Genomic DNA, 22,033 nt, shown 5'->3' with positions numbered 1-22,033 from the left:
GGGTCTTCTTTTCTTCTCCATTCAGCCACCGTTTTTTTGTTGTTGTTGTTTTGTTTTGTTTTTTTAAATTTCTGAAGCTGGAAATGGGGAGAAACAGTCAGACTCCCGCATGCGCCCGACCGGGATCCACCCAGCACGCCCACCAGGGGCGACGCTCTGCCCACCAGGGGGTGATGCTCTGCCCCTCTGGGGCGTCACTCTGCTGCGACCAGAGCCACTCTAGCGCCTGGGGCAGAGGCCAAGGAGCCATCCCCAGCGCCCGGGCTATCTTTGCTCCAATGGAGCCTTGGCTGCGGGAGGGGAAGAGAGAGACAGAGAGGAAGGGGGGGGGGGTGGAGAAGCAAATGGGCGCTTCTCCTATGTGCCCTGGCCAGGAATCGAACCCGGGTCCCCCGCATGCCAGGCCGACGCTCTACCACTGAGCCAACCAGCCAGGGCCCAGCCACCCTGTTTTTTGATTGGAGAATTTAATCTATTTACATTTAGCATAATTATAACTACACTTAATACCTTATTGTCACCTCATTATTTATATATTTTATTTTTTTCTTTGTGTTCTTAAAGAATTTCCTTTAACTTTTCTTATAATACTAGTTGGGTAAAGATGAACTTTAGCTTTCTTGTCTGGGAGGCTCTTCATCTCTCCTTGGATTCTAAATGATAGCATTACAGGGTAGAATAATCTTAGTTGTAGGTCCTTGTTTCTCTCTCTCTTTTTTTAAATTTTTTTTATTTATTCATTTTTAGAGAGGAGAGAGAGAGGGAAAGAGATAGAGACAGAGGAGAGAGAGACAGAGAGAAGGGGGAGGTGCTGGAAGCATCAACTCCCATATGTGCCTTGACCAGGCAAGCCCAGGGTTTCGAACCAGCAACCTCAGCATTTCCAGGTTGACGCTTTATCCACTGTGCCACCACAGGTCAGGCTCTCTCTTTTTTTTTTAAGAGGAGAGGAAATAGAGAGAGACTCCCACATGTACCCCGACCAGGATCCTCCTGGCAACTCCCATCTGGGGCCGATGCTTGAATCAACTGAGCTATCCTTAGCACCTGAGGCTGATGCTCGGAACAACCAACTTATCCTCAGTGCCTGGGGCTGACACTTGAACCTATCGAGCCACTGGCTGCGAGAGGGGAAGAGAGATAGAAGGAGGAGAGAGAGGGGAAGAGAAGCAGATGGTCACTTCTCATGTGTGACCTGACTGAGGATCAAACCCAAGTGTCTCCACACTGGGTCAACATTCTATCCACTAATCCAACATGCCAGGGCCAAGTCCTTGTTTTTCATCACTTTAAATATTTCTTGACAATCTCCTCTGGTCTGCAAAGCTTCTGTTGAGAAATCAGCTGACAGTCTTATGAAAGTTCCCTTGTATGTAACTTACTGCTTTTCCCTTGCTGCTTTTAGGATTCTCTTGATTTTTTTTTTTTCATAGGCAGAGATAGACAGGGACAGACAGACAGGAACGGAAAGAGAGATGAGAAGCATCAATCATTAGTTTTTCATTGCATGTTGCAACTTCTTAGTTGTTCATTGATTGCTTTCTCATATGTGCCCTGAACACAGGCCTTCAGCAGACTGAGTAACCCCTTGCTGGAGCCAGCGACCCCGGGTCCAAGCTGGTGAGCTTTTTGCTCAAGCCAGATGAGCCCGTGCTCAAGCCAGTAACCTCGGGGTCTCAAACCTGGGTCCTTCCGCATCCCAGTCCGACGCTCTATCCACTGTGCCACCACCTGGTCAGGCTCTCTTTCGATTTTTAATTATGTGTCTTGGTGTAGGTCTCTGTGGGTTCTCCCTCTTTGGGTCTCTCTGCACTTCCTTGACTTGTAGGTCTATTTCTTTCACCAGATTAGGGAAGTTTTCAGTCATTATTACTTCAAATGTCACCCATCAACCTTTTCTTTCTCCTTCCAGTACCTCTATAATGCAAATGTTATCCCAGAGTTCACTCAAAGTGTCCACATTTAAAAACATTTTTAAGGCCTGGGCCAGTTGGTTCAGTAGACAGAGCGTTGGCCTAGCATATGGACTTTCCGGGTTTGATTCCCAGTCCGAGTACACAAGAGAAATGATGATCTGCTTCTCTCCCTCTTCCTCTCCTGCAGCCAGTGGCTCAACTGGTTTGAGTGTTGGTTCTGGGTGTTGAGGATACCTCAGTTGGTCAGAGGAGCAGCTTCAAGTGCTAAAAATAGCTCAGCCTATTCGAGCATTGGTCCCAGACAGGGGTTGCTGAGTGGATCCTGGCTGGGGTAGATGCAGGAGTCTATGTCCTCTCCTCTCACTTAAAAATATTTTTTAATTTTCTTCTATTTTGATTGGGCATTTTCTACTACCTTGTATTTCAAATTATTGATTCGATTCTCTGCTTATTCTAATCTGCTGTTGATTCCATCTAATGTAGTTATCTTCTTCTTTTCTTCTTTCTTTTTAATGGTTTTATCTGTGTAAGTTCTCCCTGACTTCATCTATTCTTCCTTTAAATTTGAGTCGCCTTATAACCAGTGTTTTGAACTCTGTATCTGGGAGACTGCTTACCTCCGTTAAAAGTTTTTTCATTTATTCATTTTAGAGACAGGAAGGGAGGTTGGGAAGTGAGGGCCAAGGGGGGAGAGAGGAAGGAAAGAGAGATTTTTATTGTTCCACTTATTTAAGAATTCAATGGTTTTTATTTTATTTTAAATTTTTATTTATTTTATTTTTTTATGACACAGACAGAGACAGAGAGAGGGACAGATAGGAACAGACAAGCAGGAAGGAATAAATGAGAAGCATTAATTCTTCGTTGCAGAACTTTAGTTGTTCACTGACTGCTTTCTCATATGTGCCTTGACAGGGGGGCTACAGCAGACCAAGTGACTCCTTGCTCAAGCCAGTGACCTTGGGCTCAAACTGGTGAGCCTTGTTCAAACCAGATGAGCCTGTGCTCAAGCTGGTGACCTTGGGGCTTCCAACCTGGGTCCTCCGTGTCCCAGTCTGACACTCTATCCACTGTGCCAACACCTGGTCAGGCTTTAATTTTTATTTATTGATTTTTTTTTTTTTTTTTAGAAAAAAAGAGGGAGGGGGAGAGAGAGAGAAGGAAGGAGAATGGAGGGGAGGAAGAGCAGGAAGCATCAACTTATATTTGTTTCTGGTATGTGCCTTGACCAGGCAAATCCAGGGTTTTGAACCAGCATTCTCAGCACTCCAGATTGACGCTTTATCCACTGCACCACCACAGGTCAGACTCATTGGTTGATTCTTGTATCTACCTTCACAGGGGATTGAACCCACAATCTTGGCACATAGGGATAATGCTCTAATCCAGTGGTCCCCAACCCCCAGGCCGCGAACCGGTACCAGTCCATGGGCCATTTGGTAGTGGTCCGCAGAGAAAGAATAAGTAACTTACATTATTTCTGTTTTATTTGTATTTAAGTCTGAATGACATTTTATTTTTAAAACATGACCAGGCCCTGGCCGGTTGGCTCAGTGGTAGAGCATTGGCCTGGCGTGCAGAAGTCCCGGGTTCGATTCCCAGCCAGGGCACACAGGAGAAGCGCCCATCTGCTTCTCCACCCCTCCCCCTCTCCTTCCTCTCTGTCTCTCTCTTCCCTTCCCGCAGCCAAGGCTCCATTGGAGCAAGGATGGCCCGGGCGCTGAGGATGGCTCCTTGGCCTCTGCCCCAGGTGCTAGAGTGGCTCTGGTCACGGCAGAGCGACGCCCCGGAGGGGCAGAGCATCGCCCCCTAGTGGGTGTGCCGGGTGGATCCCAGTCGGGCGCATGCGGGAGTCTGTCTATCTCTCCCGTTTCTAGCTTCAGAAAAATACAAAAATAAATAAATAAATAAAACATGACCAGATTCTCTGTTACATCCGTCTAAGACTCACTCTTGACGCTTGTCTCAGTCACGTGATACATTTATCCGTCCCACCCTAAAGGCTGGTCTGTGAAAATATTTTCTGACATTAAACCGGTCCGAGGCCCAAAAAAGGTTGGGGACCACTGCTCTAACCAACTGAGCTATCTGGACATGGTCCCTCTATTTTTGTTTCACTCTTTCTCTGTTTTGTTTTGTTCTTTCATTTGGACCATGTTTGTTTGTCTCATTTTGGCTGCCTCCCTGTGTTTGTTTTTATGCATTAGGTAGATCTCCTAGTCTTTGCATGGTGGCATTAAGTAGTAAGTGTTCTATGGGGCCCAGTGACAGACTCCCAAATGACCTGAACCAAGTGCTCCAAGGGTGTTCCATGGGTGTTGGTTTTGTGTGTCCTTCTGTTGTAGTTGACCTTTGATTGATGTTGGTACTTCATTGGGTGCAACTGACCCTCAGGCTGATTGGCTGTGAGGACTGTCCATAACTACAATATACGCGCTGTTATTTGGGGGCTGACCCCACAGAGCAGGATTTGCTTTAGTGGGCTCTGTTGCCTGCTGAGTTCCCCAAAGGGTGTGTCATTTGTGCAGCTAACTAGATGGTGGTCTGGTGTCATATGAAGCTGACCATCAGGTTTACTGGTTCTGTGGACCCTTGGGAGGGGTTCTTGTCCAGGTCTAGGGAAGCAACTGCCTGTGTCTGACCCAGGGCTATCTGGTAGAAACTATAAAATGATCTGTGGTTAGTAGTTGACTGTGCTGGGCTTGAAGGCACCTTGGAGAGGCTGGCTGTCACTCGTGCCTGGGGTCACTTAGCAAGAGGTATGGGGCATACAGAAACCAGCCACAGCTTGTCTGGGGTTTGCAAATCTTTGAAAAATTTAAGAGAAGTCCATACTGTGGGTTGAGGCTGGGCACTTGTGAGAAACAGCTGCTGAACGAGGTTTGGGATGGTGTGCAGTTTGGGTATGGCAGTTCTCAAGGAAATCATCAGCACAGTGAGACAAATGTTGTTAACCAAGTAGATGAACTCATTTATGGCATCTGCTTGCACCTCATGGCTATGTGGGAGAGGGCTCAATAATGGAAAAACTGTACCTGCCAACACTTCTGTATGGGAGAGAGAGTGGCCCAACCAGCTCTTGCTTAGAAGCCAAACAACTCAGTTCCTCCCCATATGTCCCTGGAGCTTAAGCTGCTGTCCCTTCTTCGGAACTCAGGATTAGTGTGGACAATCAAGTCTGTGCTCAGGAACTTTAAGAGGACAACTGGTCTATAGCAGACAACTGTCACCTGGATGGAATCCTTGATGATTTTCATAGCCAGATATTGCAGGGACTCCTCTTACCAGTACTGGTATTCTGGCCTAGGAAGCCTGGGGATCTCCCTGCTCAGGAAGGACCTGTACATCTAAGATCCTCCTTCTCATTCTTTTTTTTTTTTTTTCTTTTTTTTTTTTTTTCATTTTTCTGAAGCTGGAAACAGGGAGAGACAGTCAGACAGACTCCCGCATGCGCCCGACCGGGATCCACCCGGCACGCCCACCATGGGGCGACGCTCTGCCCACCAGGGGGCGATGCTCTGCCCATCCTGGGCGTCGCCATATTGCGACCAGAGCCACTCTAGCGCCTGAGGCAGAGGCCACAGAGCCATCCCCAGCGCCCGGGCCATCTTTGCTCCAATGGAGCCTCGGCTGCAGGAGGGGAAGAGAGAGACAGAGAGGGAGGCGCGGCGGAGGGGTGGAGAAGCAAATGGGCGCTTCTCCTATGTGCCCTGGCCGGGAATCGAACCCGGGTCCTCCGCACGCTAGGCCGACGCTCTACCGCTGAGCCAACCGGCCAGGGCCCTCCTTCTCATTCTTAACCACCACATGTGAGGTGAAACCAGCCCGTTTTGAGTCTCTGCACCTTCTACCAATCTTATTGTGGCTTCTACTTATATCCTTAGCTATAGGAGTTCTGTTTACCTAGTCTTCAGGTATTTCTCAGGGTGGTGGTTCTATAATTTAGTTGCAATTTTCATGTAGTCATGGGAGGCGGCGAGCATAGTATTTACTTCTCCATCTTGACTGGAAGTCTCTAGTAATCCACTCTTAAAAAACACTAAACTGGTTTTGGAATAATTTTAAATTTACAGAAAAGTTGCAAAGACAGTACAGAGCAAAAATTCTCTTTCTTTATCCAACGTCTGCTAATCATAGTGTCTAACATAATTATGGTACATTTGGTAAAACTATGAAACTAAAATTCATATAATTGTTCCACTTATTTCCTTCTCATGTTTGAGTTCAATTTAGGATATCACGTTGTATTTAGTTGTCATGTCTCCTAAATCTCCTCTGATTTGTGACATTCTCAATCTTTCCTTGTTTTTTTTTAACGTCCTTGATACTTTAGTGGAATACTAGTCAGGATTTAAAAAAAAAATGTTTTTATGATTACTCTGGGGTTATGGGTTTATGGAAAGAATATCAGAGGCTTAAGTTCCTGCCTAACCATATTAAATCAAAAAGTACATGTTACCATGATTTATTATTGGTGAGGTCAACCTTACATTTGGTTAAGCTGCTATCTGCTAGACTTCTTTACTATAAAGTTACTATTTTTTCCTTTATATACTCTGTTCTTTAGAATTAAGTCACTAAATACAGTCCATAATCAACAACAAGAGAATTAAGTTCCACCTCTTTGAATAGTTTACATACATCATAAGAAAGATGTGTCCTGTTCCTTCATTTATTCATTTAATCAATCATTTACATAAATTGGCATGGGATCATGGATATTTACCTTATTCTTTAGGTTAGAATCCAAAACTGTTATTTATTTTGTTGCTTAAATTGTTCTAGTTTTGGCCTTTGAGAGTTGTTTTGGGATAACAATGACATGAAAATAATTGACAATTTTGTAATACAGAGTATAATAAGTAGTTTTTTGGACATTTAAAGAAGATACCAATTACTGTATAATGAGTATATCTTCAAGTTCTGTATAGAAAAAATATCAACTGAAGACAACGAAGGTCAATTTAAAATAACATGATATTGCCCTGGCCAAGTAGCTCAGCTGGTTAGAACATTGTTCTTATACGGGTTCAGTCCCTGGTCAGGACACAAAAATCAACCAAGGAATGGATAAATAAGTGGAACAACAAATCAATGTTTTTCTCTCTCCCTCCCTTCTTCTAGTTCTCTAAAATCAATAAATAAAAAAATTTTTTTTTTTTTAAATCAGTGTAGCTGGTCCTGAGATCAGCTGCTGAGTCACTTGTTTGTTTTGCTGCTTTTCTGGATCTGGAGCTGAAAAACAACTGAGGCCTGGCCTGTTGTCCTTGCTTTGGTGACCTTCTGTACCTGGTTCATTTTCCTTGCTCTGCTCATTTCTGTCTAACTGCCTATCACATCTCAAAGCTCCCTTTTCTCTTTCTTCCTGCATGGCCAATAAATTTATTTCTTTATTCATTGCAAAATAATAATAATAAAAATGAATAAAATAACGATGTTTAGTTATGCTCTTTTTATTTAAGAAGGAAAACTGTGTGATACTGAAATAATCACAGATTGAGAAAATGCAATTATTACCCTGACATAATAAGGAATGAGTAAATAATAAACCAGTCATCATGCTATAAAATTTAAAGCTGTAAGAATTTTAATTTTCTGCATTTCTTCATTTCCCTTTCATTCCTTTAACCCCCAGAAATCTAACATTTGACACCATAAAAACGGCAATTAGATCACAAAAGGTAATGTACCACACAAAGCAAACTGTCTACTTTTAGTTCTTATCTAACTCATCTCTTAGTACTCTTCACTACAAGCTCCTTTAGGAAACTCTGTATGTTCACCTGAAATATCATTCCTCCTCCTGACTTCAACAATCATATCTAAAACTTGTATGTTCAGGTTTGATTTCTCTCTTGAGCACAGATCCACTTATCTCACTGAATAGCATACAACCCACATCCATTTTCTATCTCCAACTTTTTCCTTTTTATACCTCCTTTTCACTTAATGACATACCATTCAACTAACTGTTCAAGAAAGGTATCTTGAAGAAATTCTTTCGGATAATGAGCACACAACACAATTAACAGTTCAAAATGCTATACAGATGTTTACCTAAAACCTATGTACTTTTTTTAAATGAGAGAGACACACACAGACAGAGACAGAGATGAGAAGCATCAATTCTTCATTGCGTCACTTTAGTTATACACTGATTGCTTTCTCATATGTGCCTTGACCGGGGTGCTACAGCCGAACCAGAGTCGTCTCGCTCAAGCCAGCAACCTTGGGCTTAAGCCAGCAACCATGGGGTCACATCTATGATCCCATACTCAAGCCAGTGACCTGGAGCTCAAGCTGGTGAGTCCATGGTCAAGCTAGATGAGTTTGCACTCAAGCCGGTAACCTTGGGGTTTCGAACCTAGGTCTCCAGGCCAATGCTCTATCCACTGCATCACCACTTCGTCAGGCAAAAACCTATGCACTCTTATTGATCAATGTCACCCTGTTAAATATAATTGTCTAAATAAAAAAAAATCTAAAATCTTTCCCCATTTCCTTCTCTTTTTGTAAATCTATTTGATTTCTTCTCAATTACTACCTAGTTTAAGCTCCATATAATATTTGGGTGGGACAATTTCTAAACTGGTCCACCTATTGTTTTTCCAATCTATCTATTCTACTGCCATCAATACAAGCTGAGCAAATCATTATTCTGCTTTAAAATCTTTTACTTACCATTGTCTATAGGGTAAATGCCAAAATCCTTGGTGTCTTTTTTTTTTAGCAAAAGAGACAGAGAGAGGGACAGATAGGAATGACAGGCAGGCAGAAAGGGAGAAAGATGAGAAGCATCAATTCTTCGTTGCGGCACCTTTAGTTGTTCACTGAGTGCTTTCTCACTTGTGTGCTGACCGGGGGGCCACAGGAGACCAAGTGACCCCTTGCTCAAGCCAGCAACCTTGGGCTCAAGATGGTGAGCCTTGCTCAAACCAGATGAGCCCACAGTCAAGCTGGCGACCTCAGGGCTTCAAACCTGGGTCCTCTGCATCCCAGTCCAACACCCTATCCACTCTGCCACTAGCCTGGTCAGGCTCCTTGTTGTCTTATATAGACAAGAGGCTTTATGATCATCATCTCCTGGGTATAATATCAGAATATTTATAGTTACCTAAGCACAGTATCAGACCCAGAGAAGCCTATTTATAAGATACAGTCCTCACCCTCTATTCTTGGCACACCAAAATTCAAAACATTTTCCTAGCTTCTTTTAAATAAGTCCCTCTCTATGTGCTCCCCAAAATACATTGTAAATATCTCAAGTTTAGAAACTATCAATAATTATTTGTATATACATCTATGTTTTATTTTGATTTATTCATTTTTGGAGAGAGAGGAGAGAAAGAGGAGAGAGAGAAACAGAGAGAGAAGCAGGGAGGAGCAGGAAGCATCAACTCCCACATGTGCCTTGACCAGTCAAGCCCAGGGTTCCAAACCAGCAACCTCAGCGTTCCAGGTCGACACTTTATCCACTGTGCCACCACAAGTCAGGACAAACACATATGCTTTTTGCTGAACTTGAAATTCCTTGAGATCTGAAATTATATCTTATTCACGTTTGTACTCCTTGTACCTGGCAAACAATAGACACAGAATAATCACTGAAGGGATAGCTACTATCAGAACAAAGATTAAAAATTCAAATATTTAAAGCTTTTCCAAAACAAACAAGTTCCGGCTTTCAAAGTGATCAGATTAGAAGCTGTTCCATGATTTACTGAGTACTTTTTACTTCCTAAAATTTTTTTCCTCAACTTGTTTTAAGCAGATAGGTAAGCCAGTTTTCATATGTACCTGAAAAAAATTCCTATTAGAAAATCAAACTGACCAGTGGTGGCACAGTGGATAGAGCATCCACCTGGGACACTGAGGTCCCAGGTTTGAAATCTCAGGGTCGCTGGCTGGAGTGTGGGATCATCGAAATAATCCCATGGTCGCTGGCTTAAGCCCAAAGGTTGCTGGGTTGAACAAGAAGTCAATGGCTCGGCTTGAGCCCTTTGAACAAGGCACATATGAGAAGCAATCAATGAACAACTAAAGTACCACAAGTACGAAGTTATGCTTCTCATCTCTCTCCCTTTCTCTTGCTAAAAAAAAAAAAAAAAAGAAAAAAAAATCAAGTCACACTTCTATCCACTTAAGAGTAATTATGAAGAAGAAAAGATTCCAAGATACAGACAAAGTAAAAGAAGAATTTAAATTTGTGATACAATAAATAATATAGGGGTAGGCAAAAGTTTACAATTGTTTATATGGAAAATAATACAATAATAAATAATAATACAAGAATAAACTGTTTCATGTACTAAAAACTGTACCTACTTTTGCTCACCCTTGTATGTCTGTTGTCTCTGATTCCTGGCATACAGTTTCAAAGTTTCAAAAACCCTCGGAATTCCCCGAGTATAGGAGTGTCTTTGTCACGCAAAACAAGTAACTTAAGGTGGAACCTCAGACAGACTCAGGATTCAGGTTGGCCACTAGGAGACCAACCACATGATTAGAGGGTTGAAAATGTGAGCCAGTGGATTAAGGGAAGCTAGAGATTGAGTTCAAGTACACGCCAATCATTATTCAACCATGTTATAATGAAGGCCTGGTGGAGATTCTTGGTTTACGAATACAATGAAATGCTGGGAGGGCAACACTCTCAGACTCCACAAGGAGAGGGTGTGGAAGCTCTGTGTCCCCTGTCCTGCCTAGACAGTGCCCTATGCATCTTTTCATTTCCTGATCTGTATCATTTACTTAAAAAATTGTAATCATAAGTGATTTTAGTAAATTCTGTGAGTAGTTCTACCAAATTATCAAACCTGAAGGACTGTGGGAAGGCCCAAATTTGTAGCAGGCTAGGCAGAAGCATAGGTAAATTGGGGACAATGAAATCTGCAGCAAGCATCTTAAGTGAAGGCAGTCATTAAAGGACTTTGCTCTTGGCGCTGGCTGGGTGGTGATAGATATGTGAATTCCAAACTGCCCTCTTGATGTTCCCTTTATCTGTCAGACCTCACCCTTACTGGACTATCGTCCCTGAGGCACAGGAATTCCAAGAAGCTGACAAGGCACCCAAGCAGGGGCATTCCGGACATACCAGGACTTTTGATTCAACACCCACTTGCTAGAGATTCTCCTTTTACCCTATAAATTCGTCCCCCTAGCTTGTACTGGTGCCCTTCTCCATGGAGAAGTGCCCAGCAGGGTTCCTTTCTTCCTTTCAATAAAGCCTGTTACTCTGGTCTTTTCGGACTCTCATAGATGCCAACATTTGGTGCTGAAACCCGGGACAGGGTACTAACTGCCTGGACAATCCCTTCTTGCCGTCCAAACTTACAACCAGGGAAGCAATGGGCAGCGGCAGCTCATCCCGGGCTTACTCCCTGATTCTGTTTGGACATGTAATTGTAGGTTGATTGGCCAGTGATCTGTCCCTGTACCGAACCCCTGCCGGACCAGAGAAAGGTAAGGAGTTTCTCCCTCCCCCTTCCACGGTTGGCCTCCAAATTTCTCTCTAAAAACACCCCTTCCGGGTCGGATGGTTTTGACTTCAGACCCCATATCTACGAGTGGTCTGCCTCTACTCCTTTATGGACTTCTACGAAAGTCTAGGCGCGCCTAGCCAGGCCCCTCTCCTACGTTCCGGGATCTCATCCTTGAGGTGACGACCTCCTGTCTGAGACTCTCTTTCTAAGGAGATTTTCTCCTCTCAGAACTGTGACTGAAGGAGGGAACGCCCCCTTCTCAACTTGAGAAGCTAGTGGCTTCTCATCTTAAAAGTTACAACGTGTTCATCCTCAAGTCATAGCTAATAATTCTAATTGAAATACACACCCATTCCCCCTAATTAATCACCCAACAATGCTATTATTAACTTGACAGGATTTTTCTCATATGTGCCATTATTGAGCCTGATCTGTGGTGGCGCAGTGGATAAAGCGTCAACCTGGAAATGCTGAGGTCGCCTGTTCGAAACCCTGGGCTTGCCTGGTCAAGGCACATATGGGAGTTGATGCTTCCAGCTCTTCCCCCACTTCTCTCTCTCTGTATCTCCTCTCTCTCTTTCTCTCTGTCTCTTCCTCTCCTCTCTAAAAAAAAAAAAAAAAAAAAAAGGTGCCATTATTTATGTGCCTAGCACTGTATTGTTTATTTTTCTTTACTAAGTTGAAAAATTAATGAGGTCAGATATCATGTCTTTACTCTCTACTACATGCAAGTGAATAGAAGAATGCTAGATATTTTGTAATTCCATAAATAAATGAATGAGTAGACTTCTGTTTCCCTAACTGCTACTCCTCCTTCAGGAAATAGTTTAGGGTTCCTTTTTCAGGGAAACCTTGCTAGTTAGGCCACCATTTCATGCTTTCACAGAACACTGTGCTTATTTTTCCTTATAATGACTTTAATGACTTACTATGTTTTTTTTTTTTCATTTATCACCCATCTCCTACAGTATAAGGTTCATGAGAAGAATTAATCTATTATATCACAAAGACCCACAAAGTAGAATGCTAGGCAGATAATATTCAAAAACTGTTGATTAAATATTTGTCAAAAATTTGATTAAGATGGTTACTTGAGTTATTGTGGTGATCACTTTGTAAGGTATATAGATTTTGAATCACTATGCTATATACCTGAAACTAATATAATATTGCATATCAACTATAATTAAAAATAAAGTTTAAAAATAAATACAATCTAAAAAAATGGGTAATGACTGAACAATACCCTATTTACTCCAAGAGTATAATTAAATACTTTACAAAAAGGTCTCGATTGCCTGACCAGGCAGTGGCACAGTGGATAGAGCGTTAAACTGGGATGTTGAGGACCCAGGTTCAAAACCCTGAGGTTGCAGGCTTGAGCACGGTTCATCCGGCTTGAGCCCAAGGTCACTGGCTTGAGCAAGGGGTCACTGGTTCAGCTGAAGCTATCACGTCAAGAAACATATGAGAATGTAATCAATGAACAACTAAAAGTGCAGCAACTACGAGTTGATTCTTCTCATTTCTCTCCCTATCTGTCCGTCTTTGTCTTTCTCTAAGAAAAGAAAAACAGTCTTGATTGCCTATCTTTCTATCATTAAACAAAATTTAAAGATGTAAAAAAAAAAAAATTCTGTTGAATGACCCAATTAAATTTTAGAATTTTTTCCTCTTAATTACATTGTTAAAAAATAAAAAATGTTCAGCTTTTCCAGTAAGGTAGCTTTTATTTTTCAAAAGTTTGTGAATAGTGAAAATCAGGAACAAAAACTTGTTTTTAGGGGTTCATCATTTCCTGAAATGCACAAGTTTCTAATCTTTTTTTTTTTTTTTTTTTTTCATTTTTCTGAAGCTGGAAACGGGGAGAGACAGTCAGACAGACTCCCGCATGCGCCCGACCGGGATCCACCCGGCACGCCTACCAGGGGCAATGCTCTGCCCACCAGGGGGCGATGCTCTGCCCATCCTGGGCGTCGCCATGTTGCGACCAGAGCCACTCTAGCGCCTGAGGCAGAGGCCACAGAGCCATCCCCAGCGCCCGGGCCATCTTCGCTCCAATGGAGCCTCGGCTGCGGGAGGGGAAGAGAGAGACAGAGAGGAAAGCGCGGCGGCGGAGGGGTGGAGAAGCAAATGGGCGCTTCTCCTGTGTGCCCTGGCCGGGAATCGAACCCGGGTCCTCCGCACACTAGGCCGACGCTCTACCGCTGAGCCAACCGGCCAGGGCCAAGTTTCTAATCTTTTGAGTGAATAATACCAATTAACATCTGTGTGCTTTCTATGTGCAAATCACTTTGATATATACTATAATCTCATTTACTCCTTATCATAACCCTACCAATCCCATTTTATAGGAAGAAACATTGAGGCTTAACAGTTTGGAGAAGCTGATGAAATGTATGAACTTTCTCCTGAAAAATACACACAAGCATATTAAAACATCAGAGGTTCTATGGACTTCCTAGAATTATTTATACTGTATCAGACATTTTCAATTTGTGTGCCACAAGAATTTTTAAAACACACAATTTAGTCAGGGTTACTGACCTGTTTTCTCTTAGATTGTCAAATTATAAAATGACAACAGCCAATACAACAATAGCCATCTGGTGAGAATGAATAAAAATTACCATATTCCCCCATGTGTCAGATGTACCTTAATTTGGGGGCCCGAAATTTGAAAAAATAAATGTATTACATAAAGTTATTGAACTCAAGTTTTATTCATCATAAAATTCATACAACTCCTCATCACTGTCAAAACTCCCAACCATTAGCTTGTCTTCATCTGTGTCTGATGACAAATCACCGTCTTCATATATTGCCTCGTCCTCAATTCCATCTATGGCATTTGAAATGCCACAATTTTTAAATGACTTGACAATGATCTCAATCTTGATATTATTCCAGGAGCTTTTCACCCAGGTACAAACTTTTCCTATAGTTGGTTTCTTCACTCTTCATGCTGGTGTCAAATTGTCCTAAGACTTCATCCATTGGTTCTATTCATCTCTACGGCAGCTTTGAAGGGTTTGTTAATGCTGACATCAAGTGGTTGGAGCTGAGATGTCAAGCCTCCAGGCATGACGGCAAGTTTTTTTTGCTCTGCAGTAATCTTCTTTGTGTTTTTTGTTATGTGTGTCCTAAACTGATCAAGCACCAATAGGGCAGATGTGCATAAGAACCCACCTGGTCTCCTCCAAACTTGCTCAAACCACATCTTCATCCCATCCTGATCCATCCAACCCTTGTCATGAATGTGGACAATCACTCCTGGAGGAATGTCTTCTGGCATTGTTTTGCGTTTGAAAATCAGCATAGGAGGCAGCTTGGTTCCATTGGCACAAGCTAGAACAACTGTATAATGGCTCTTTTTATGTACACTTGTCTTCACAGTTACAGTTTTCACCCCTTCTTATCAACAGCTCTGTTACTTTGGGACATCAAATGGAAGGGGGACTTTGTCCATATTCGCAATCTGTCCCCAACTCAAACTGGTGTGTCTTCCAACATTGAATGACAAAACGATGAAATTCAAGGCATCTTTTGGGCAAGTCTGGTGCATGTACGCATGCTTAGTCCATTTTGTTTCATGTAGTACCAATTGTGTCCTCCTTTGAAAACAGTAACTTCTTTTTGATCAGCAATTCTTCTTGCCTCATGCTGAACAATCTTTGTGGACACAGGAATTCCAATTGCCCTTAGCTCTTCAATCCATAGCTTCAATTTCTTCTCTAAATTAGGCCATTCTGCTCACTTGCCTCTCATGACCTTCTTTTGCTGTGGCATTTTCAGTAGTGTTTCTTCTTTCCATAGACAGTTTTGGATGGATATCTTAGTTGGAGGAGGACCAAACTTATGTTAAGCAGCACAATTTCCATTCACTTTTGCAAACTGAATCACTTTTAACTTGAATTCAGCACTGTACAAAAATCTTTTCTGAGCCATTTCTGGGCAGAACATGTCAAAATGTAACCTACTGTAATATACTGATAACAAGTGCAAAACAATGAATGCAAAGACAAGTGTGAAAAAGCAGGAAATGAAAGTAAAAAAATCTACGAGTGCAAGAACAAGCGCGAAAAAGCGGAAAATGCAAGTTAAAAAATCTGCAACCACTGTATAAGATGCACCCAGTTTTTTGACCCCAAATTTTTCAAAAAATTGTGCATCTTATACATGAGGAAATACGGTATACATATTTTTTGTCAATTCTGCATAAAATTAATTTTTTTGGTGTGCCACAGAATTTTAGTAATTAGTTTATGTGCCATGAGATGAAAAATGTCGAAAATCATTTTTCTATATGAATGGGTAAAGCTTCCTCTTTCTTAGTTTCTATCTTCAATTCTTAAAAGATACTTTCTAGACATTACAAATGCATTATCAAAATTTTTTCATGTGATTTTATATCCAAGTGAAGCAGCTTTTATAAAGATATTTAAAGGTACTCTACAAATTGAAGTCTCACTGAATATTATTACAAAGTTGATCATTTGAATGCTTAGATTTTTATTATGCGATATACAGAATTAATAATATACTATTCCAATAACAAACAAACTATTGGGTAGTGCATACGAAAAATCCTGTAAAGCTACTAACAGATATCCATGAGCCATTTCTCACTAAAGAAACTGTAATAGCCTACTTGAGTAAGAAAAATAAATTTTTCTTGGTTTCCAAAAGATTATTTTTTGTTTTGATAATGACATCTCTTCTCAAAACTCAAAATTAATGCAAAGGCCTGACCAGGTAGTGGTGCAGTGCATAGCGTGTCAGACTGGGACACGGAGAACCCAGGTTCAAAACCCTGAGGTCGCCAGCTTGAGTATGGGATCATCTGGTTTGAGCAAGGCTCACCAGCTTGAGCCCAAGGTAGCTGGCTTGAGCAAGAAGTCACTCACTCTGCTGTAACACTCCAGCCAAGGTACATATGAGAAAGCAATCAATGAACTAAGATGTCGCAATGAAGAACTGATGGTTCTCATCTCTCTCCCTTCCTGTCTGTCTGTCCCTATCTGTTCCTGTTTGACTCTCTGTCTCTGACAAAAAAAAAGTAAAAACTTAATGCAAAGACATGACTTAGCTTACTTCTTACGTCTACTGAAAATGAGAACTTTGAAGACAGCATTTCAAAATGTTTATGAAAACAAAAATCAGTAGATCTATTAAAAGTTCATGTACAGCTATCAAGCAACCAGTGGGCAAAATAATCTATTTCTCTAACACAAGTAACAGGCAACAAAATGACCCTCTTACCTGTTACAGTCTGTACTGCCCTTTCGCTGGAAGGCAGTGGCTCCTTTCTGTGAGGCCGATTTACAGAATTGTCCTGTGTAGAAAATAGTCCAGGACTGTCAGTTAACTTCTTCCGGCCACTGGAGTTAGGGTTTGAAACTCTGCAGCTGCCTATTGCACTTGTGAAAAGGTTTGTATGTTCATCACTGCTGGCCAGATCAGAATTGGGAGTGAATCCTCCAAGGGATAAACTTGGAGAACTTTCTGAACAGTCAATCTGTAAAGGTGTCTGCAATCCCAAGGCCAACGAATTAGATTCTGAAGGCTCTCGGTGGATCCACTGTTCTTCTCTGTTTAAGCTTTTTGAAGGAGAAAGATGAGGGCAGGACATATGACACCGGTGCTTTTCCTTATGTTTATATCGTTCTCCAACAGTATCCTTTCCAAATCTATAGCGCTTCAAAGTCTCCAAAACAGATCTGGAAGAACCAGTGTCCATGGAAACTTGGGGTTGCTCAGAAGAACGGTGTTCTCTGTGTTTGTGACGGTGCCTGTGTTTGTGCTCTACCATCCAACCATAGGCCATTTCAGGAGGGACACTAGGGTAGGTACTCATGGAAAGGAGGGGAGTCCTGCTGGTTGTAAGAAAGGCCTCCTGTCGAAGTAGCTTATGCTTTTTCTTATGGTATTTGGTGGGATTGAGAAGTAAATGACCAGCATGCATATAAGAAGGAGGTGGAAGTGGAGTGGTAAAAGAAGGAGATGGAGGAGGTGGATAAAGAGTGGGGGGATACCTTCCATAGTATCCTAATCCTATGGGAGCAGCTGTAAGAGGTGAGGGAGAATAAGGCATGCCGTAAGAGGGATAGAATCCAGTACTAGAAAGAGGAAAACTAAGGCTATGCATAAAAGGCATTTCTGCCATTGCCTCCCTCATCTTAGGGGGCCTCCCTCTCTTCTTTTTTAAGTCAGGTTTTCGAATGTAGTGCAAAGGATCTAAGGGGAAAGAAGGATGTGTATAGAAACTATTAAAGTTGATTCGAAAAATAGTTGGCAGGAGGTCTCGGGGGATAAAATGATGACTTCGATGGGTAATTCGAATTTCACTTAGACGACTTATTAATTCCTCCAGATCTGCAATAAAGTCTGGATCCTGTCTATTTCGTAGTTGGGGATATTTCTTTTTCCGTTTTCGTTTCTGCCTTTTCATCTTGTCATAGCTGAGGTAATCATGATTCCTGCGTTTACATTTATGTTTATGTTTTTCTTTAAGACTGCTTAGAACTGTAGAGGTTTCAGGAGGAATCAGTGAAACATGCTCAAAGGAATGCCTCCTCTTTTTTTGCCCACAAAATTTCTCTGCCCTGTCTGATGTGCTGTTATTATCTGTTCCAATTCCACTATCACTGGGAATTGTCTCATCACTATGAGACTCACTAATGGGAGAAGGAGTCGCTTCTTTCAGAGATGTGAGTTCACTCAAATGTGAAGGAGAATTTGGCAACAAAGTAGGAGGAGATAATCGCCTCCTCCCCTTTGAGGCCTTCTTCATTGCAAGAGTCTGAATCATACTGCCTGGTCTGGAGTGTAAATGCAAATATGGCACTGAACTGGGTTCAATGAAGCCTGCATCACTACTTACAGGGCTCTGACCTCCACTAGTCCCAGAAGACTGAGAGCAAATAGGTGATGGAAGAATCTCAGAACTACTAGCAGATGATGGCAGTAAAGGGGGAAGGATCTGTCCTAATGCTGATCCAGCAGCCTGCTGAGCTGTTTGCTCAAGAACTGCAAGGCTGGTAGGGCTACCAGAAAGAATGCCATTTAAGACAGTTTTTGGTTTTCGACCCCTCCTCTTTCCTATATAAATGGTTCCTTTCTTGCTGACATTTATCTGTTGGCCCAATTTAGAGCCAAATGTGGCAGCAAGACTTGACACTGTATTATGGAGTTTGGATTGCACTTTCCCTTTATTACTTGATTCTACAGAGCTTGAAAGAATCTGATTCAACAGTTTCTTTCTCTTTAAAGTCTTCATTTTATTTATTTTGCGGATAATTGTTTTCATCAATTGTCCATTGTTTCTCTTGATAATTTTTTTATCTGGTTCCATCTCAAGGTCACTCATACTACAGACAGTTGGCCTATGACTGTCATCTAGGTCATCTGGATCCTGAAGTTGATCCTCACTCTCAAAGAAATCACTGCTACTTCTGTGGTTGTCACTTTCAGACTCTAGCTTGCTTGGACTTTCCGTGGCAACAAATGGAGCCACTGATAGAACAGGTGGCTTCATCTTGACTGGTGATCTCATTTGCCTCTTAGGTCTGCCTCTCTTTTTCGGAAAAGGAGACACAGACAGACTTTGTTTGAAGGAAGGAATTTCAATTTCTGGTTGTAAAATTGGGGGTTCTTGTTCTTCTTTAGACTGCAAAGAAAAAACTTTAGAGGCAGGGATTTTTAAAGTCCTCTTAGGTGGACCTTCCAGTTGAGGCATCTCCTTAGATTTAGGTCTTCCTCTTTTGGGCTTATAAATATCAGACAAAAGGTCACTAGAAACACACATGCTGGAGGATAATTTGTGAGTAGCAAAAGACTTATGAGATGGTTTATCACTGTCAGTTAAGAGAGCAAGAGATGGAGTTGTAGATTTGCTCAATTTTGGCAATCGGCGTTTAAGGAAGTCATGATCTACAAATGAAGATGTTCCAATGTTTTTCATAAACTTGGCAGGCTCAGAATTACTATTTGATAGTGAGCTACAAGAAACATTTTTAAAAAGCTCTGATCTTTCTAATTCTAGCCCTTTTGGAGACCGGCATGTGCTTTTTGCCACCACTTTAGTCCACCGAGGTTTTCTTCCTTTCCGTTTTTTTAATGGTTTAGACTGCAAACTAGCGCTTAGGCTTTCAGCAACTTGGCAGTGTTTGTCAGAAGCAGTTACTGCACCAAGTTTTAGAAAGGGCTTGTTACTAAATAAACTAGTGAAGTTAACAACTGAAGGGGTAATTGTATGAATACTGGATTCAGAAGTCAAACTTGGCTTTTTTCCCAGAGAAGAGCTTATTCTTGCAATATCTATATGTGTAGTTTTTGAATCACTTAGCTCTTTATCAATCCCTTTACATTCAATATTCATGCTATGACCCACAGACCTATGACCAATGTTCACATGGGTACTTTCAGAAGTAAATTGGTTCTTCCCACCAGATTCAGAAATTTCTTCCATTAACTCGGTGGTAGGACTTAAAAGTAATGAATTAGGAGCCAAATGTGGAGAAGTTTCAGGGGGACTTCTGGTTAAGGGATTAACAGATACAGTAGGTGATGGGGAAGGGAGAGTGCTTTCTCCTACTGCACTAAAAGGGGATTTAGCTGTAGATGCATCAGAAGCACCTCCCATATGAAAGTCTGGAGAAGTGCAATATACGGGAGGCTGCTTTTCATGCTTTGAGGTTTCATATGACCCCCTTTCACTGGAAGAGAAACTGTCTTGCTGAATGCATGTTCCGTCATGAAACATTTGTTTCTCCAAATTAATTATTTCTTTTCGAATTGAGAACTTTTCCAATATACTTTCTTTACTCTGCCGTATAACACTCTTCTCAAAAGTTTTGCTGGTGGCACTGTCTTTCAGGGATTCAGAAAGTTCCTGACTTTCATGACTATTGATGTTTGTACTACAAGAAGCCTTAAGTGATTCCTGAGTGGAGAGCAGTGCTTCAGCTTTAAGGTTTAGGGCATCTTTATTGACCAGTCCTGCCACAGAACAACTCACTAGTTTCTTTCCAATGTCCTTGTTAACTAATCCCATTGTTGAATTTGCTACAATCTTCTTTGTACAGTCCTTGGCCATTAGGCCAACAGTAGAACCCAATTTCTTCCCCAAGTCTTTATTAACTAGTCCAACCACAGTGCCAAACCCTAACTTCTTTCCGGACTCCTTATTCACTAAACCTGGAACAATACCAATTCCTAGCTTCTTTCCTGAATCCTTGCTCAGCAGTCCTACTGTAGTGATAGTCCCTGGCTTTTTGCCTAAGTCTTTATTAATGAAAACTGCTGTAGTGCCAGTTCCTAGTTTTTTCACAGAGTCCTTATTGACCAATCCTACTGTTGCATTAAACATTGGCTTCTTCCCAGGGTCTTTAGTTACCAATCCAACTGCTGTGCTGATAGCTGGCTTTTTAATTAGGTCCTTACGTATTATTCCAGCTACAGAGCCAACGCCTGCTTTCCTGATCAAATCCTTGCTAATCAATCCTGCAGTAGTAGTGCCAGTCCCTAACTTCTTCAGTTTTGTCTTGGAAGACTTGGAGGGAGGACAAGTTGCAATAAGCTGGGCCAACTTTTCTGTTACACTCGTTCCTCCATTAAGTAATGTTCTGTCCTTTAAATCAGGATCCCGGCTACCAATAAGAGTAGATGATGTTGCATTAATGTAATCTGTCATTTCTGAGTGTACTGGAGAAAGCTTCTTGGACAAAGGATTGTTTTCTCCCTGTGAATGAAGATGGATGCTTTCTTCAGATTGGCACTGAATGGCTGCAACATCACCTGCTTTCTTGTACAACTTTGAAGGGTCCTAAAATTTGAACAAGAAAAAGGTTTCAGAGAGGGTAAACCTTATACCAATTCAATTTAGTATTACTAAACGAACTGAACATACTGATCACATGTCTGATATAAGATAAGCAATAGTGTTTTAAGAAAAACACCTAACTGAACTAGAACAATCCTAAAATGTTTATAGAATCACAAAAGACCATGAGTAGCCAAAGCACTCTTGAAAAAAAGAACAAAGTTGAAGCTATGATGCTCCCTGATTTCAAATTATATTATAAAGCTACAATAATCAAAAAGTATGGTACTTGCACAAAAAATAAACACATAGATCAATGAAACAAAATACAGAGGCCAGGAATAAACCCGCACTTATACAGCCAATTAATCTATAAAGGAGGCAAGGATATACAATGGAAAAATGACAGTCTCTTCAACAAGTCATGTTGGACAGATACATGGGAAAAAATGAACAGATGATACTAAAACCGTATGTTTCAATACTTTGAAAAGATTCATTTTTCCTTTTTGTATTCCTGTAGAAATTCCTTGTTATTTTGTTTATAGCAATATTTTTGAGAAATAATTCAAATATCATAAAATTCACCTGTTTAAAGCACAAATTCAGTAATTTTTAGTATATTCACAGAATTGTGAAACCATCACCAGCAATTTTAGAACTTTTCATATGGCTCCATGGTTATTTTTTCATTTGTATAGTTCCAAAGATCCACTTGAAAGTTATAAAAAAAATAAACTCAAAATGGTTCTAACTTTGTATATTAATAAAGGAAAAAAGATATCTCAACATCAACTTTAGCTCCACAATAA

General features: G+C 41.4%; 2 protein-coding genes and 1 non-coding gene across 6 annotated transcripts in view; 1 reads left to right on the top strand and 2 right to left on the bottom strand.

The window, feature by feature from the left end:
* ASH1L (ASH1 like histone lysine methyltransferase) overlaps positions 1-22,033 on the bottom strand; it is a 324,062-nt gene that overhangs the window by 206,736 nt on the left and 95,293 nt on the right. For all 3 annotated transcript variants that reach the window (XM_066362231.1, XM_066362230.1, XM_066362232.1), the window contains exon 3: positions 16,661-21,224. In XM_066362231.1, the coding sequence (XP_066218328.1) occupies positions 16,661-21,224 (4,564 nt within the window). The remainder of the gene's footprint in view (positions 1-16,660; positions 21,225-22,033) is intronic.
* The window catches only part of LOC136391000 (large ribosomal subunit protein eL28-like), a 64,507-nt gene continuing 53,492 nt past the window's right edge, over positions 11,019-22,033 (top strand). For both annotated transcript variants that reach the window (XR_010748799.1, XM_066362260.1), the window contains exon 1: positions 11,019-11,378. The gene's annotated coding sequence lies outside the window, so the exon portion shown is untranslated. The remainder of the gene's footprint in view (positions 11,379-22,033) is intronic.
* TRNAT-AGU (transfer RNA threonine (anticodon AGU)) lies at positions 13,550-13,625 on the bottom strand. The gene has a single exon. It is a non-coding gene; the product is annotated as a tRNA-Thr (tRNA).

The sequence above is a fragment of the Saccopteryx leptura genome, chromosome 2 (genome assembly GCF_036850995.1).
Source record: "Saccopteryx leptura isolate mSacLep1 chromosome 2, mSacLep1_pri_phased_curated, whole genome shotgun sequence".
Taxonomy (NCBI): domain Eukaryota; kingdom Metazoa; phylum Chordata; class Mammalia; order Chiroptera; family Emballonuridae; genus Saccopteryx; species Saccopteryx leptura.
The sequence above is the reverse complement of the archived record's forward strand: the minus strand, read 5'-3'. Positions and strand labels throughout refer to the sequence as shown.